Source organism: Lemur catta, chromosome 8 (genome assembly GCF_020740605.2).
Source record: "Lemur catta isolate mLemCat1 chromosome 8, mLemCat1.pri, whole genome shotgun sequence".
Classification (NCBI taxonomy): Eukaryota; Metazoa; Chordata; class Mammalia; order Primates; family Lemuridae; genus Lemur; species Lemur catta.
The window spans coordinates 33,834,685-33,849,607 of NC_059135.1; the positions used below are offsets into that span (position 1 = coordinate 33,834,685).

General features: G+C 39.7%; 1 protein-coding gene across 1 annotated transcript in view; it reads left to right on the top strand.

Annotated features, from left to right (window-relative positions):
• Window positions 1-6,643, top strand: part of RFTN2 (raftlin family member 2) — a 53,569-nt gene extending 46,926 nt beyond the window's left edge. The window contains exons 8-9 of the mRNA XM_045558799.1: window positions 1,410-1,488; window positions 5,207-6,643. Of these exons, the coding sequence (XP_045414755.1) occupies window positions 1,410-1,488; window positions 5,207-5,479 (352 nt within the window). The 3' untranslated portion in view covers window positions 5,480-6,643. The remainder of the gene's footprint in view (window positions 1-1,409; window positions 1,489-5,206) is intronic.
• The last annotated feature ends 8,280 nt before the right edge of the window (window positions 6,644-14,923 follow it).

The window sequence follows — 14,923 nt, forward strand, 5'->3', positions numbered from 1 at the left end:
CCAAGGTCCCTGATAGGAAACTGAGTCTGAGAATTTAAGGACTTTGACTAACGTCATCAGCTGTTAGGTATTATGATAGAGTTCAGATTTGAACATTTTTATTCCAAAGCCTCTGCTTTTTCCAGTATACTCCATGCCTCCCAAACATATGACCAGCCTGTTCTGTATGCATGCTAACCCCTTCCCTGTACCGAATGACGTTTCATGATGAATTCAGTTGTTCCCAAAAGTCAACATATATTTCACACCAAGTCTTTTGGTCTAATCAAAGATAAGGCCAAACTAAAGTGAGATTAGACTAGAAATAGCCTTTTAAAAATAAAAATAAAAAAGAAGCACTATCCTGTTACCACTTTGGGAGAGATTTGATATTTCTCAAAATTCAGTGATATCAGTAAGTTTGGGATTTTCAGTGGTGTGCAGTTGACATATACCTCTCCAGCCAGAGTTTCAGTGTTGCATTCATTTTTCAGAAAAAGAGCTAAGCATAAAATGCAGCTAATAGTAAGGTTTTGTTGGGGTTTTTTGCATAATAAAAGTCGTAACTCAGCAACATTAGCTACAGACACTCCTCCCCATAAATCCATGGAGACTCTGTGAAAAGCATTTCAGAGAAATACAAACCCCAAGTAGTCTTTGGCAAGGGGTAATTTGCCATGATGATGGTTAAATAAGGAGAATACTGAGTAGCTGACTACAAAGAAGCATCTGAAAATAAAACTAGCTGTGGTTGAAGTCCCTCAATTGAAAATGTATGTAACATTTCTCACATGTGACAGTCCAAATTGGTCTCTTCTTTTTAAAAGGGAAATTTGACAGTGCATACTAAGAAGCTTAAATCATATTCCCTTGACCTAGTAATCCCACTCCTGAACATTTATGTCAAAGAAATAATTCATAAAAGGAAGACTACACATATTTTTATTAACAGCATTATTTATAATTAGCAAGAAACTGGAAACAACCTAGTTTCCCAATAATAAAGGAAAGGCTTAGTACGTTTGGTATCTTAATTCTCTGAGCCATTATGCAGTCATTAAAAATATGATTACAATGTAAAAACAAAGAAAAAGGTGTTCAGTAAAAAGCACAGAAACAGAAATATAAATATGCAAAAATACACAAGTTGGTAAAGACCAAGAAGGGAAGCAAAGAGACGAAAATAGGTAGCATGGTGAAATCACAAGCATTTTAAACATTGAAATTGTTTTCTTTTGTAATGACCATATTCAATTTTTAGGGGTTTTTTTTTCTTATTTTTCCAGCTGTTACTTAAATAAAATTATATTGTATAATTAATTTTTGTTCAGATTATTTTACAAAGGATACATGTGGAGCATTCTAGCCAAGTGTGAAATATAGAGAATTGCGAATTCACAAGTACTAAACGGTATTGTTTTAATTTGCAGTGAAGGGAATTTGGCCACCAAGCAGGTCGTGTTCCTTCAGAGGCCGGTTATGTGGAATTCAGCTGCTCAAACACCAGATGTGAGTAAAATTGATGCTTTCTGAGCTGAATGTTATGTCGAAGCATTTAATCTTTAAACTCTCATCATAATTCCAAGCGGTGAAGACAGATGAGGAAATGTGGACTTAATGTGGAAACAGTCTCCTGAACCAACATGTAAGGAGGGAAATGTACCAGCAATGAGGCAACATGAGAGGAGGGGATTAGATTATGCCACCCCAAAATTTGCCATTTTGGCATGAGGATTATTTTGAACTGAAGGCAATTAAGAAACAGCAAGGCTGGGCGCGGTGGCTCACTCCTGTAATCCTAGCACTCTGGGAGGCTGAGGCGGGAGGGTCACTTGAGGTCGGGAATTCGAGACCAGCCTGAGCAAGAGTAAGACCCTGTCTCTATAAAAAATAGAAAAATTAGCCAGGCATCGTGGCACACACCTGTAGTCCCAGCTACTTGGGAGGCTGAGGCAGGAGGATCACTTGAGCCTGGGAGTTTGAGATTGCTGTGAGCTATGATGACCCCACTGCACTTTAGCCAGGGCAACAGAGTTAAGACTCTGTCTCAAAAAAAAAAAAAAAAGAAAAAGAAAATAAACAGCAGACACAGGAGGAACTCCCTGCCTTCTACCTTTTTGACAAAAAACAGGGCATAAATTTCACTTTATAAAAGTAACATAAATTTCTATTTGTAAAAGGGTCTCCCCCGCCCATACCACAAAGAGGAGAAGATTCTTAATCACCGGAGACAATTTACACTGACTTGAGTATGCAAAAACAGAACTTACTAAAATAATAAGCCTAATCTTCCATTAATTTACCCCATATATTTACCTTCCCACAATTTATTTCCCCAGAATCCCAAACTCCCTTTCCCTTGTCTAGTCACAATTGTCACCCTTTGTTAAAATGATGTATAAGCTCCCAGGTCTTCTACACCAAACCACCTCTTTGGATTTTCACTTCTTTTCTGTGAAGAGCCTGTGTGCCTACAAAATTAACCTTTTTTCCTGTTAACCTGTCTTTTTTCAGTTTAATTCATAGGCCTCAACTACTGAACCTAGGAGGGTAGAGGAAGAGTTTATTATTATTTATTATTTTTATAATTTAAGGAAAATATTATTTAGAAAACACACAAATCTACTTATTTTTTGCAAGTGTGAGTAATAATAATGTGAAAAGAATAAGGTAATGGATTCAGGGTACTGTTTAGGACCAGCCATTCCATGACCTTGGACAAATCCTATCTTCTTGCTAGGACTGGATCTCACCTCTGTAGAATAAGAGGATTGAAATAGATGACCTAGAGGGGCTAGTTGGACTCTAGACTCCTACACTCTAAGTTATAAGAACATTTCAATTTGGTTTGTTGAAAAAGTTATTATTTCGTGTGAGATGAGGTGGGGGTAGGAGAGATGATGTCATTGCTGAAGTTATATTTATTAAACTTAACAGTCACATGGTAAAACAGAAAAAAGTCTGTGTTCTGAAATCTTAGAGGTACAGCGTTAAGGATTTGTCATCTTCTAACATTTGAAATTTATATTTATATTTGGTGGCTGTTTATTTACTAATGCTTATGTAAAAGTGAATTACTATATCTTATTATTCTGAACAGTATCCAATTTTTAGTAAGAAAATCCTCATTGAGTATGTGAGAGCTGTTGTCTATTAGCTAGGATACAATAAGGAATTTATTGCAAAATTTACCTTTGGCCCTAGTGCTGGTGAGGAAAGATCCAGGCAGCCAAATGCACCCAGGCACTGTCGCCTTGCCATTTTGACTCAGTCCACGTTGAGAGCACTGAGAGTGTCATTCAGGAGCCAACGCTTCCTTACCCGTGTGGGAAAGGGAGCCACTAGCCAGGCTTGAGGAAGGAGCTCAATCCGGCTGTGCTTATCAGCCCCATCTGAAGCCAAAAGACTATGTCCTCACTTACCAGGGTCCCACTGCAAGGAAGAAGGTGGCGTCCTCAAATCCTGTACCTTATCTGAGAGTAAACCTGTCAGGTTCCACTGCTGTGCTAACTTCAATAAGTTTGGTGACTGTGAATAAACAGGAAAAGGATTAAAGATCTGATATTTGCGTTTGATGAATACAAGGGTACTAAGGGAAAATGTGACCACCACCAAACTGTGTCTGACTTGGGACCGACCACAAAGGTGGGCCTTTGTTGAGGAAGGACCCACTGTAGACTTTTTCCCTTAAACTTGTCCAAGGACTCCAGTTACTTGGCCAAGAGCAGTTGGTACACTGCTTCCTATGCGACGCTCCAGGGCTGCGTCACCCTATACGGATTCCTGGGCTCAAGCCATCCTCCCTCCTTCACAGTGTCATAAACAGTACGTTCCACAGTAGCCCACGAAATCCAATTTAATAAAGCTGTTTGTTTGCTTTGTGTATCTGCCATGAAAACCAGTAGGAGATACTTTTGTATTTTATACACTACAGTTCAACAAACGTTTGGATTAACAAACTTTAGTAAGAGCAGCCTCGGTATCTGACCTCTGTGTTTTTGCTAAGAGTTTTATAATTTTTGCTATAATTTTACTCTCACTAAAATTATATTATAGATTCTATTTTTATATTTAGATTATATTTTTAGGAAAATATAATCTTAGTTCCCAACTAACATATAAATGAACTTTCAATGAATAAGCCTTTTGTAAACTAGGAAATTACTGTGATTTTTAAATTTATCTTTAAATCTATGTTCATTCATGGACTTTTGAAATTGTTGAAGAAAAACAAACAAAAAAAATCCATGTTCAGTTTTACATGCCTAGAGTATATGAATATAATCTGTCCTGTTACCAGTATTAAATAAGCCCTTTCAATGAAATCTTATCAGGAGTCTGAACATCCACATGTTGAGCTGCTAATTCTCCTTGTTGAACTTTCCCTTCATTAACTTAGCTTATTTTTTCTTAGATTTTTTTTTTTCTTTTAAGAGACAAGATCTCACTGTGTTGCACAGGCTGGCCTTAAACTCCCGTGCTCAGGAGATCCTCCCCCCTCAGCCTCCCAACTAAGTAGCTGGGATTACAGGCATGAGCCACTGCGCCCAGCTGGATATCTTAATTCAACTTAAATTTTCTTGGCAGAGACCATGTCCTCTTTATCCAGATTGCACCAAGGACATTCTCTGCCCTCAGTAAATATTTATTAGCAAAAACATCCACAGTTTATCAGATAGTCTAAATGAGCTGCACCAGATTGCTGAGCATTAACAGCGTCAGGCAAAAGCAGTTTGCAGCAGAACAAAGGAAGTATCCGCTTGACCCAGGAAGGCATTCCGGGCACTCATTCAAAATAAACTCGGTCTAAATTACCCGTGACCTATGCAGCCTGTGCCTAAGTGAAATGGGTATAGGTGGCCACTGAAGCACTTTTTCTGCCTTTAGATCCCAACTAACACCAAGAAGAAAAATGCATTTGTAATTCTGCCTTGTTTTGTTCCCCTAAAGTATGATTTCAACACATATCTCTGCTTAGAGATGTCATTGAGGGTCCACAACCTACCTGCCAGTGAAAACGATGTGCCAGGTGGGAGAGGGGAGCTCATTTGAACTTAGGGGGAGAGGGGGATGTGCAGGGGGGCTCCAAGCTGGTCCTTGAAGATAAGCAGGATTTGAAGAGTGTGGAAAGGACAGTGCAGGAGGTAGAGAAGCAGCATGTGCTAGAGTGGAGGGACAGGAAACACCTATCTTTTAAAATCCTGGTTGCCAATCTCTTGTGTTTCAGAGGAAAGCCAGCCAGCATGTAAAAGGTGAAGACAGGAACAAAGTCACCAGCAGGAGCATCGGATTGGACACAGCAGCGTCACAGCCTATAGAAAGCAGAGCCCCGCCTGAGGAGTGCCTCCTCTCTCCTTCCAGAGAATGCTGGACAAAGGAGGGGAGGCCAGCACAGTACAGCAGCTTCTCGGGGTTCAGCAGCAGCGACAGTGTCCTCCGGGAATTAGACGACGGACAGTTTGATCAGGAAGATGGAGTGACTCAGGTCACTTGCATGTGAGTCACAAGGCGACACAATGGAAGGCCCTGTACATAATTATTAAAATAGTTGCCAACTGACTTTATTGTATTACTTTATCTGCATTTATATAATATTTTTGAATTTTCCCAGACTCAGCTTTTCCTCTAATCTATGTAAAAACTTTGGTGCAACCTCCCAGACAAGGAAGAATAACCAATATATTTATACATTTAGAATCATGTTTACACTTCTCTCAACTAAAACATCCGTTTAAGCAGATGTTCCATTGGGTTATTAAGCAATAATCTACTTCATTTTCTCATGAATGTACAAAGTATGCTTTTCTTACAATTCCTGGTAAGGAAGACTGAATACCAGTATTTTACCCAATTAGAGAGTTCTCAGGAAATTAGTCTTACTTAAACTGAAAATTAATCTCTCTCTCTCTCTTTCACACACACACACACACACACACACACACACAGCTGATTAGTGAAAGTAAATACCTATTTCCTGAATATAAGAATTAATCCATATTTTGTCTTTAACTGTAGCATACATATGTGAAGCAAGCCACCATATATGTTAAAATGTTCTTCAAAAAAAATCTTTATTGTATATCTTTGCTTTTCATTGAGCTTGAACATTCTTGCTCCTAATAGCCTAGAAAAACAGAAAGCAAAGCAGCATCTCTTAAAATTCAATATGAAAAGAACCCAAGACCTCAACATGTAAAAATTTTAATAGAAAGATTTAATATTCTTTCCCTTAAATTGCAAATACTATGAGGAGAGAAAACATCAACTTCAAATGGAAACTGAAGTTTTTAATCTGTGTTTAGATTTGAATTATGCTTTTATTTTGACTTGCTAAATCCTGAAGAATGTTAAAACTCAGAATTTTCAGTCCTGAAGGAGTAGCAAAGTGCTCAGAGCACCTGTGTTTGCTGATGTATTTGACCCATCTCTGCCCTTCTTGCTCCTGCTGAGAGGGATGCCTTTGCCTTGCCCCAGTCTTTAACAGATTAAAATTCTACAAAATAGAGAATTTTCACTTATCTACGAAAGGCTTACTTTGAAAAGTGAGAACCTTCAAGTGAATTGCAACTGACTTTGCTGTTGATGAATTCAGTCTGTTATATATTTTTATTAACATTGATGTTGATATTGTAAAATCATTTGAATAATAAAATGTCATTTGTCATTGGGCTACTGTTTTATTGAACACAAATACCCTTATCATATGTTTTAGACACATAACATGTGTATTACATATTATCAAATATACAGTATAACTAAAGTAAGCCAATCTCCACAAATTGTTGATCAGATTAACAGGAATTATTCCAATTTTATCACCCAGAAGCATTACTTATGGAATTTAAGAATATTGTGCTCATCCTTATCTATGGAAATAGCTATCAACAATATTTGCAGAGATGTTTTTTGTTTTGACTTTTAGATGAACCTGAGTTGTATATTCAAGAGTTGGTGGATTTTTGGTAAAAACAATCTTTACTTCTGGAGTCCCCAAAATGTTATGAAGTTATGAAACACAGGGATTGTACTCAGGTCAGACAGTTTTTCCCAATGCCAGGATCTACAAGAGGTAAAGACTTTTTTATCATTCAGTCAGTATATACAGGGGATTTAAAGTATTAGAGATAGAAATTGGCATTTGACTAAGGAAAAACTCAGGAATATATCAATCACTTTTTTTTGTCTATTTTTAGTAGAGACAGAGTCTCGCTCTTGCTCAAGCTGGTCTCGAACTCCTGACCTCAAGGGTTCCTCTTGCCTTGGCCTCCCAGAGTGCTAGGATGACAGGTGTGAGCCACTGCAACCAGTCCTTTCTCTATTTTTAACCTATGGATTATTTCTTCTTATGAAAAAGCCTTTTACTAAAATAAACTTAGCAGTCTGTCATATCCTCAAAACTTATTTGATAAGCATTTACTCCAACAATTAACTTTGTTATGTGACAAATTTTTATAATAGTGAAAAAATTATGACAAAGTGATTCTAGAACATTTTAAATATACATAAGTAGCTCTTCTTAAAAAAAAAAAGTAGAAAACTTGTACTCTATATCCTTAAGGAGTTAAATGTGACTAATCTGATCATTATCTGCCAGTTGTATATTCAGTTCTTTTCATAACACCAGGTAATTCCTTAGGGGCCCTAACATGTGAATTTTTATACCTGTAAGTTATGATGAAAAAGTATCAAGGTCACAGCCATGGGTGTGAAGTTCAGCCATTCCCCTTAGTATAGTATCTATGGCACTTTCATCCTAGTTTTCAATAACCACTTGTTAATCCCACCCCTTTGGGTGGAATATCACCCTAGTCAATGAAATGTTGTCTCATGGACACTTAACACCTTATCACCAGGGAAATCACTGTAGGGCTGAGGAGAGGTCTGTCAGTGTCATTACAATTCCCTTCAGTGAAAGATGAATGGAGGGTCACCCTCCAGGAGAGATTCTAGGCCTTTTAGACATCTTCGGACACCCATAGAAGCAGGACATGGAGCTACAGTCAATCCAAATCACAGCTATCTCCAAATCATTTCTTTTATCAGAAGCAGGTGTTTAGATATTTGAATATAAATGTACCAGATGCATTTTCATTTCTTTCATTCTGGAATAGCTGAGCAGCTGTCTCATTTTCCTAGCCTTTCCTATAGTTGATTCCTCACTACCATTCCCTTGGGGCTGAGGGACTGTGGCTGTTGCCCTCGCCATAAGGCTGAAGAGGATTTCCTTCTCTTCACTCCTAAGGGCCCCAGAGTACCCTGCATGGAAAGACTAAATGCCCAGAGAGAACTCAGATGAAGTAGTTGCTAACAATGGGGAGAGTCTATAACTAAGCATGTTAAATAAAAATAACTAAGCATGTTAAGTAGGTAGATACATAGAAAAACAGGCCAAATGCTAACCATCAGAACTTGTAGCACATCCATTTAAGTAACGTTTGTTGGCAATTTATCATTCCTTGAGAATGAATTTTATTTGTGCAATAGCGCAAAGTTTGTAGAACCAGGTCTGACAGATGATTAAGTTCTAAGATGGTGTTTGAGGTGGAAAATTAGGCAAAATTCCAAAACAATGAGCCTCATTTCTAGTGAGACTTGTAAAGTTTTTGTAGAGACAATTGCAAAAATGAGTTTCAAAAATGTGTCTCGAGCATTAAAATCATTGTATCAAGTATCAAGGAAGTAAAATCAGTGGATGTATAAGATAAAGGTGTGAGTGTGGAGGTGATTCTTGGAAGGCTTATATACGCCAGCATTCTTACCTATAGGCAACAGAGCTGACTCATTTAGCAGTAAAGGAGTTTATTTCAAAAGATATTCTGGAATTGGACTTCATCAGAATTTAAAATTTCTGTTAGTCAATATTCACACTTTAAGAAATGAAAAGGCAGGCCACAGACTGGGAGAATATATTTGCAAAACATATCTGACAAAGTATTCATATGATGAATATATAAATGACTCCTATAAATCAATAATAAAAAGACATAGCACCTTATTATAAATGGGCAAAAGACTTGGACAGATACTGCACAAAGGAAAATATACAGACTTCTGCTTCCAGAGAGATGGAGTACATTCCTCCCATAAAGTACAACTAAAAACCCTGAATACTGTGTAAAACAAACATAAGACCACAAGTGGTGAGTTCTTTGGTTTTATTTTGGTCTCATATGTCTCAGACCTGGAGCTGAAGAAGCCAGCAACCCAGAAATGCCAATGTTGTGGACAAAAAAAAGCTCTAACAAAAGCCTGATAAGACAGCAAATGTTTAGACAATACTCCCTCTACCCCAGCCCAACACCACAGAAAAACCTGTGGCCCCATCCCCACCTATGCCAGCAAAGCTAAGTGGGTAGCCTAGATTACCACCCTCAAGAGGCTGTAAAAAGGGGCCCCCAAACCCTAGCCAGGGTGGTGACAGAGAAATGAGTAAGGAGCTGGGACTTTCATTCCCATTGGACAGTACCAGGTCCCTCAACTCTCACTCTGCTGTGTTGGTGGAGACCACATGGGGAGCTTGCACTTCCCCCTCCACCAGGAGTAATGCGGCATCCCTGTCTCTCCTAACTGGGGTGATGTCAGAGGAGCTTGGTGGAGAGTCAGGACTTCACTACTGCCACTACCACAGGGGTGTCAGTGGAGACCACACAGAGAGCTAGCATTCCCACCTTCGCCCAGCTGTAGTAAGGAACCACCCCCGTTAGCTGTCAACAGAGGTTGTCGAATGGGAAGCCTGGTCTTCTACCTCCACCTGGCAGTAACTAGACAGTACGTCCCATATCCCAGCTGGAGTGGTGTAAGAAAACAACCAACTAACACAGAAGGTATAAATAAGATACAGAGTCTCATGATGTGAAAATGCCCAGGTTTCAATAGAAAATTATTCGTCACACCAAGAACCAGAAAGATGCCAAACTAAATGAATAAAGACAAAAAAAAGTATGCCAACAGTGAGATGATAGGGACGTTAGAATTATCTTTAAAAGATTTTAAAGCACTCATGATAAAAAACACTGCAACAAGCAATTATGAAACAAATGAAAAAATAGAAAACCTCAGCAAAGAAATAGAAGATTTAGAGAAGAACCAAACAGAACTTTTAGAAGTCAAAAATACAATAACCAAAATAAAAAGCTCCGTGGATAAACTCAACAGCAGAATGGAGGGGACAAAAGAAATCTATGAACTGAAAGATAGAATATAGAAATTACCCAATCTGAACAACGAGAAAATAGACACGCACACACACACACACATATACCCACCCCCTAGACCCTCAGGACCTTGGGCAAGATAACAAGATAAAACAAGATCTAATATTCATGTCATTAGAGTTATGGTGGAAGGATTGGAGAAAGAAAATGGGGCTGAAAAAGTACTCAAAGAACAATGGTTAAAACATCTCAAATTTGGTAAGAGACATAAGTTTACAAATTTGAGAGGTAAAACTAATCTATAGTGATGGAAATCAGAATAGTGACTGGCTGTGGGGGGTTGATTGACTGTAAAGGCAGACAAGGGAACTTTCTGGGATGATAGAAATGTTTTATATCTTTATCTAGTTGAAAGTAACACTCATATATACAATTGTTAAACCTCACTAAACTGTACATCAAGATAGGTACATGTTACTATCTTGTAAAGGGTATCTTAATTTTAAAATATTTATTAGGGAATTCACAGAATTGTTGGAAAGGCTAGATAACCAAAACTCAATGCCAAGCTTCCAGGAACAATATGCAAACCTACGCAAGAGAACAAGCCTATTGGCTGCGCTAAGCACTGCTGCCAGGAATCCAACTTTCTAGTCTACAACTGCAATTTTTTGTAGGACCTTGCACCCCACCACCACCCAAAACCCAGATGTTTCTGCTGACACCTTGCCAGCAAAATGGTCTTTTGTGCAGCTTTCTTCTACTTATGACCTACCTGTGAATCCAAACCTCACACAGGGGAGCCTGTGCTCTAGCTTGGGAATATCTTGGTTCTGCAGAATATGCAGAACATGAGTACTCTGGGTTCTGGGCTCATGATTCCCCAATCATAGCACACACACTTAAAAGATGCCAGTCAGCCAGAAGACATGACACATGTTTACTGCAAATAGTGGCCTTCTCTGAGGTTTACTTCCAAGAAGCAAAACCCCCTTGCGGTTTGGACATTTTGCTGAGTATATTAGGTAGTTTGCAGGGTCTGCAGAGACACGAGACCGGATGCCAAGCAGCCGAGAACAAATCAAGCTGGGAAAGTGTCTGCAGAAGGCCATGCTACAGTCACCACGGGCACAGATCCAATAAGGCAGAGATCCTTAACAAAAGATAGAGGAGGGAAGATATTATCTTAAGAATGCTTTTTAGTTTTCAATGCTCAGGCTCTTCTCAGGGATAAAGGCCTCATCCAGAAACAGAATCCCTGTGACAGGATGTAGTTCACTCTCTCGTCCATTCGCTTATTGAACAAATAGTTACTGGCTCTGCCAGACACAGTCTTGCCCTTATGGAATCAACAGGCCAGCAGAGGAGAGAAATAGGAAGTGAGTAATTATACAAATAAGTTTGCCATTGCAGTTGATGGAAATACTCTTACAGGGAAGCAAAGTTTGCTAGGAGAGTGTATAACAGAACCTAAGCTACTCAAGGTCAGAGAAGGCTTCCCTGAGCAAATGATATTTGATAAAATACAGCTTCTGATAATAGCGTGTGTTTGTGGTTTTGGGGCAAAAAGACAGTATCTTTTCTTCACCCAGTACAAGTGCCAAGGCTGACACCTCTGCAACAAAAGGCAGATTAGCAAGAGAAAAGCTTAACGAATTTATTTAACAAAGTTTTCCATGATGTTACCAAACCAAACTGGGGTCCCACTTGCCGGGTACGGCCAAGCCAAACATTGAAGCCCAGAGTTGTGGAAGCAGAAAGGGGCTTTACTCTCAGGGCCTCAAAACTCTCACTCCTGGGTGTCTTAGAAGTTGGGGGATTTTAAAGGCAAGGATAATTTCAGGCAGGCATGGCCCAAAAAGGTGGAGATATCCTGAAGTAGAGAGGGGCATAGGTGGATTCAGAGCAGAAAGGAAGGTTAAGATGGGTGTGACAGGCCCTAGGGAGAAATTGGAACAAAGACTAGCAGGTCAGAGTTCAATTCCTCAGTTCCGCCTTATCTGCATTTTCCATCCCGTGGGGGTTTCTGTGAAACAAGTCAAGAGCATGTTAGGATGTCACCTTTTAGTTTCCAGAGGGAACCCAAACACCTCCTGACTCTGGCTTGCTTGGAGGGCCACTGTTCCAGTCAGGTTGCCCATTCACTTGTCAAGGCTAGCCAGGTGTCACAACGTCCCCTGAAGGGACTCAAGATTTTCCTTTATTTCCATGCTTTGGGGGGCCAGTAGTCCCCTCAGAGGGGTCCCTGCTTGGTTTCAATGACACAGGAGCTTCAGAAATAAAAACCCAAAGACCCAGGGAAAATTATATTATATTTTTATGCTAAGTCTGATGAAAGAAGTGCATAGTTGTGGAGAAACATGATTGGACAAAAACGGTATGATCCGATTGTAAAGGACCCCCGGAGAAAAACTTTAACATTCAGCCTGCCCTTCACCTGTGAGAACAGAGTTGTTCCTTGAGACAATAGAAAATTTGTGGGTAACCTGTAACTGATTGTTTTAATTGCTTCCATCTGTATAACCACATTGTGTAGATGTAGTTAAATTTTACTAGGACCATTTAGGTTGCACAATCTACAAAAGAATGTACTTTGACTAAGACTAATGCTTTCTGCTTCTGTGAACTTGCTTGCTTAAAGACTGTTATTGAAACAGGTGGTCCGAGGCTGGTCCTGGGCCCCTGCAATAATGGAAAATATGATGTAATGCTATCCCAATCCTTGTGTTAGAAGTCATGTAGTCCTAACTCAAGTTAGTATAAAACCTCCTTGGTTTTTTGGCTTGGGGCTGCTCTCTGTGCTACCGCTTTTGGCAGTGCAGAGGGTAGTCGCTGGCCAGCTAATAAAGACTCCCAATTTGGCTCAATTCGGTCTTTAGGTGGTCATTTCTCGAATCTCAGACCATAACACTGATGGTAATAAATTGAGAGGAATTTAGCAAGACTCGTCTATTCAGATTCTTCTTGGCCTCCCTGTGTACCATTCATTCCCCTAAGTATGGGGCAGAAGCCCTCTGGAATGAGGGTCTTATGATCTTCCTTCAGGGGAGGTAGGTTAAAGAGTGACTTTTCTACATTTTTTTCATGGGTTGCTTTCGGGGAAAGGAGTTTTGGTTTCTAGGACATGCCTCACCTCAAGGAGAAAAGAGGGCAGCAGAAGTTCAAAGAGATCTCACCTCTGAAGCTCTCCCTTTCACCATCACGACTACATTTCTAAGCCACCCATCTTGGCCCTTTTTCATGCTCCATTCTGATTCTACCTGAGGAATGATTTTTATTTCGACATGTGTGTTGTATATAATGAGCTCTAGGGTATTGGGGAGCCTTTGAATCTTTACTTGCAAATCAGTGGAATCTGAGAATTGGCAGAGGAAATGACGCCTTGGATTTGTTGGGCCAGAAAGTCACACTCTAAAAACCTTATACTCAAAATTCCTAAGGGTCTGATAGAGGTGGGTTGTGCAAAACTAGGGTTAACAGATTTGTTACTCAAAAGATCGATGCTCATTCACCTAGTGAGTAACAAACAACTCCCCATGAGAATGAGAACGAGAATGCCAGACTTGATCAGTAGGAGTTTTAATCACTTGCAGCAAGTGAGGAGAGCACTGGGAATATTCCCCAGCAGCAAGTGAGGAGAGCACTGGGAATATTCCCCAGCAGCAAGTGAGGAGAGCACTGGGAATATTCCCCAAAGCATGTCTCCCTGAGGGAAAGTGGCATGGGGTTTCTATGGATGGTAGAGAAAGAACACGCTATGTCATCACCTGTAGGGGTGTGGTTTCCCTTATGCACGGGTGGTTAGTTCCACATGCTAGCACACAGGTAATGAAGCTATGGTAATGAAGCTATAGCTCTTCCCAGGGTAGAGGCTGCCAGGGGTGTGTCAGGGGCTATTTTAGCCACAGGGCCTCCTCGTAAAACTAAGGCTGCACAACAGGTTGATTGCTCAAGTTGGTTGAATTCCTATAGTCTCTCTAGACCCTCCTTTCCTAGTACGAATGCAGCTAGCTATATTATCTGGTGATAAAAATAGACTAGCCTGGGCAACACAGCCAGAACTTGAGACCTCATTTCTACAGAAAATTTAAAAATTAGCCAGGCATAATCTCATGCACCTATAGTCCCAACAACTCAGGAGCTGAGGCAGGAGGATCACGTGAGCCCAGGAGTTCAAGGCTGCAGTGAGCTATGATCATGCCACTTTACTCCAGCCTCAGTGACATAGTGAGACTCTGTCTCAAAAAAAAAAATAACCCAATAATAATAATAAGATAAAATACCCAGCTAATGTCTGCTACAAAATTAATTGTTTGCTTGGTGTGTGGGGAGAAATTCCCACACATTTGGTCACCAAAGTCATCTATATTGATTATTATTATATGACATGAGAAAGGAGGAAAAACAATTTGAGTTTTTCCACCTTAAGCCTCTCCTATTTTTTTTTAAGAGATGGGTTGACATCATATTCAGGAATAGCAAATCCCTTTCATTCCATCCATAATTCCTACACAACTAACAAGATCATTTTGCCATGCACCATACTACATTCCCCCTGCCTGAAGCAATGCTTGAAAAATATCTTTCCTCCCAATTCCCCCAAATTATCATTAGTTATTTTAAATCCTGTTGCATTAACACATTTAACTATGTTCAGATGTTCAAAATAACAGTACAATTGGCCCACTGTATCCATGGGTGCTGCATCCATGAATTCAACCAAGCGTGGATTGAAAATATTTGGGAAAAAAAATGGATGTCCCATCTGTACAGAACATGTACAGACTTTT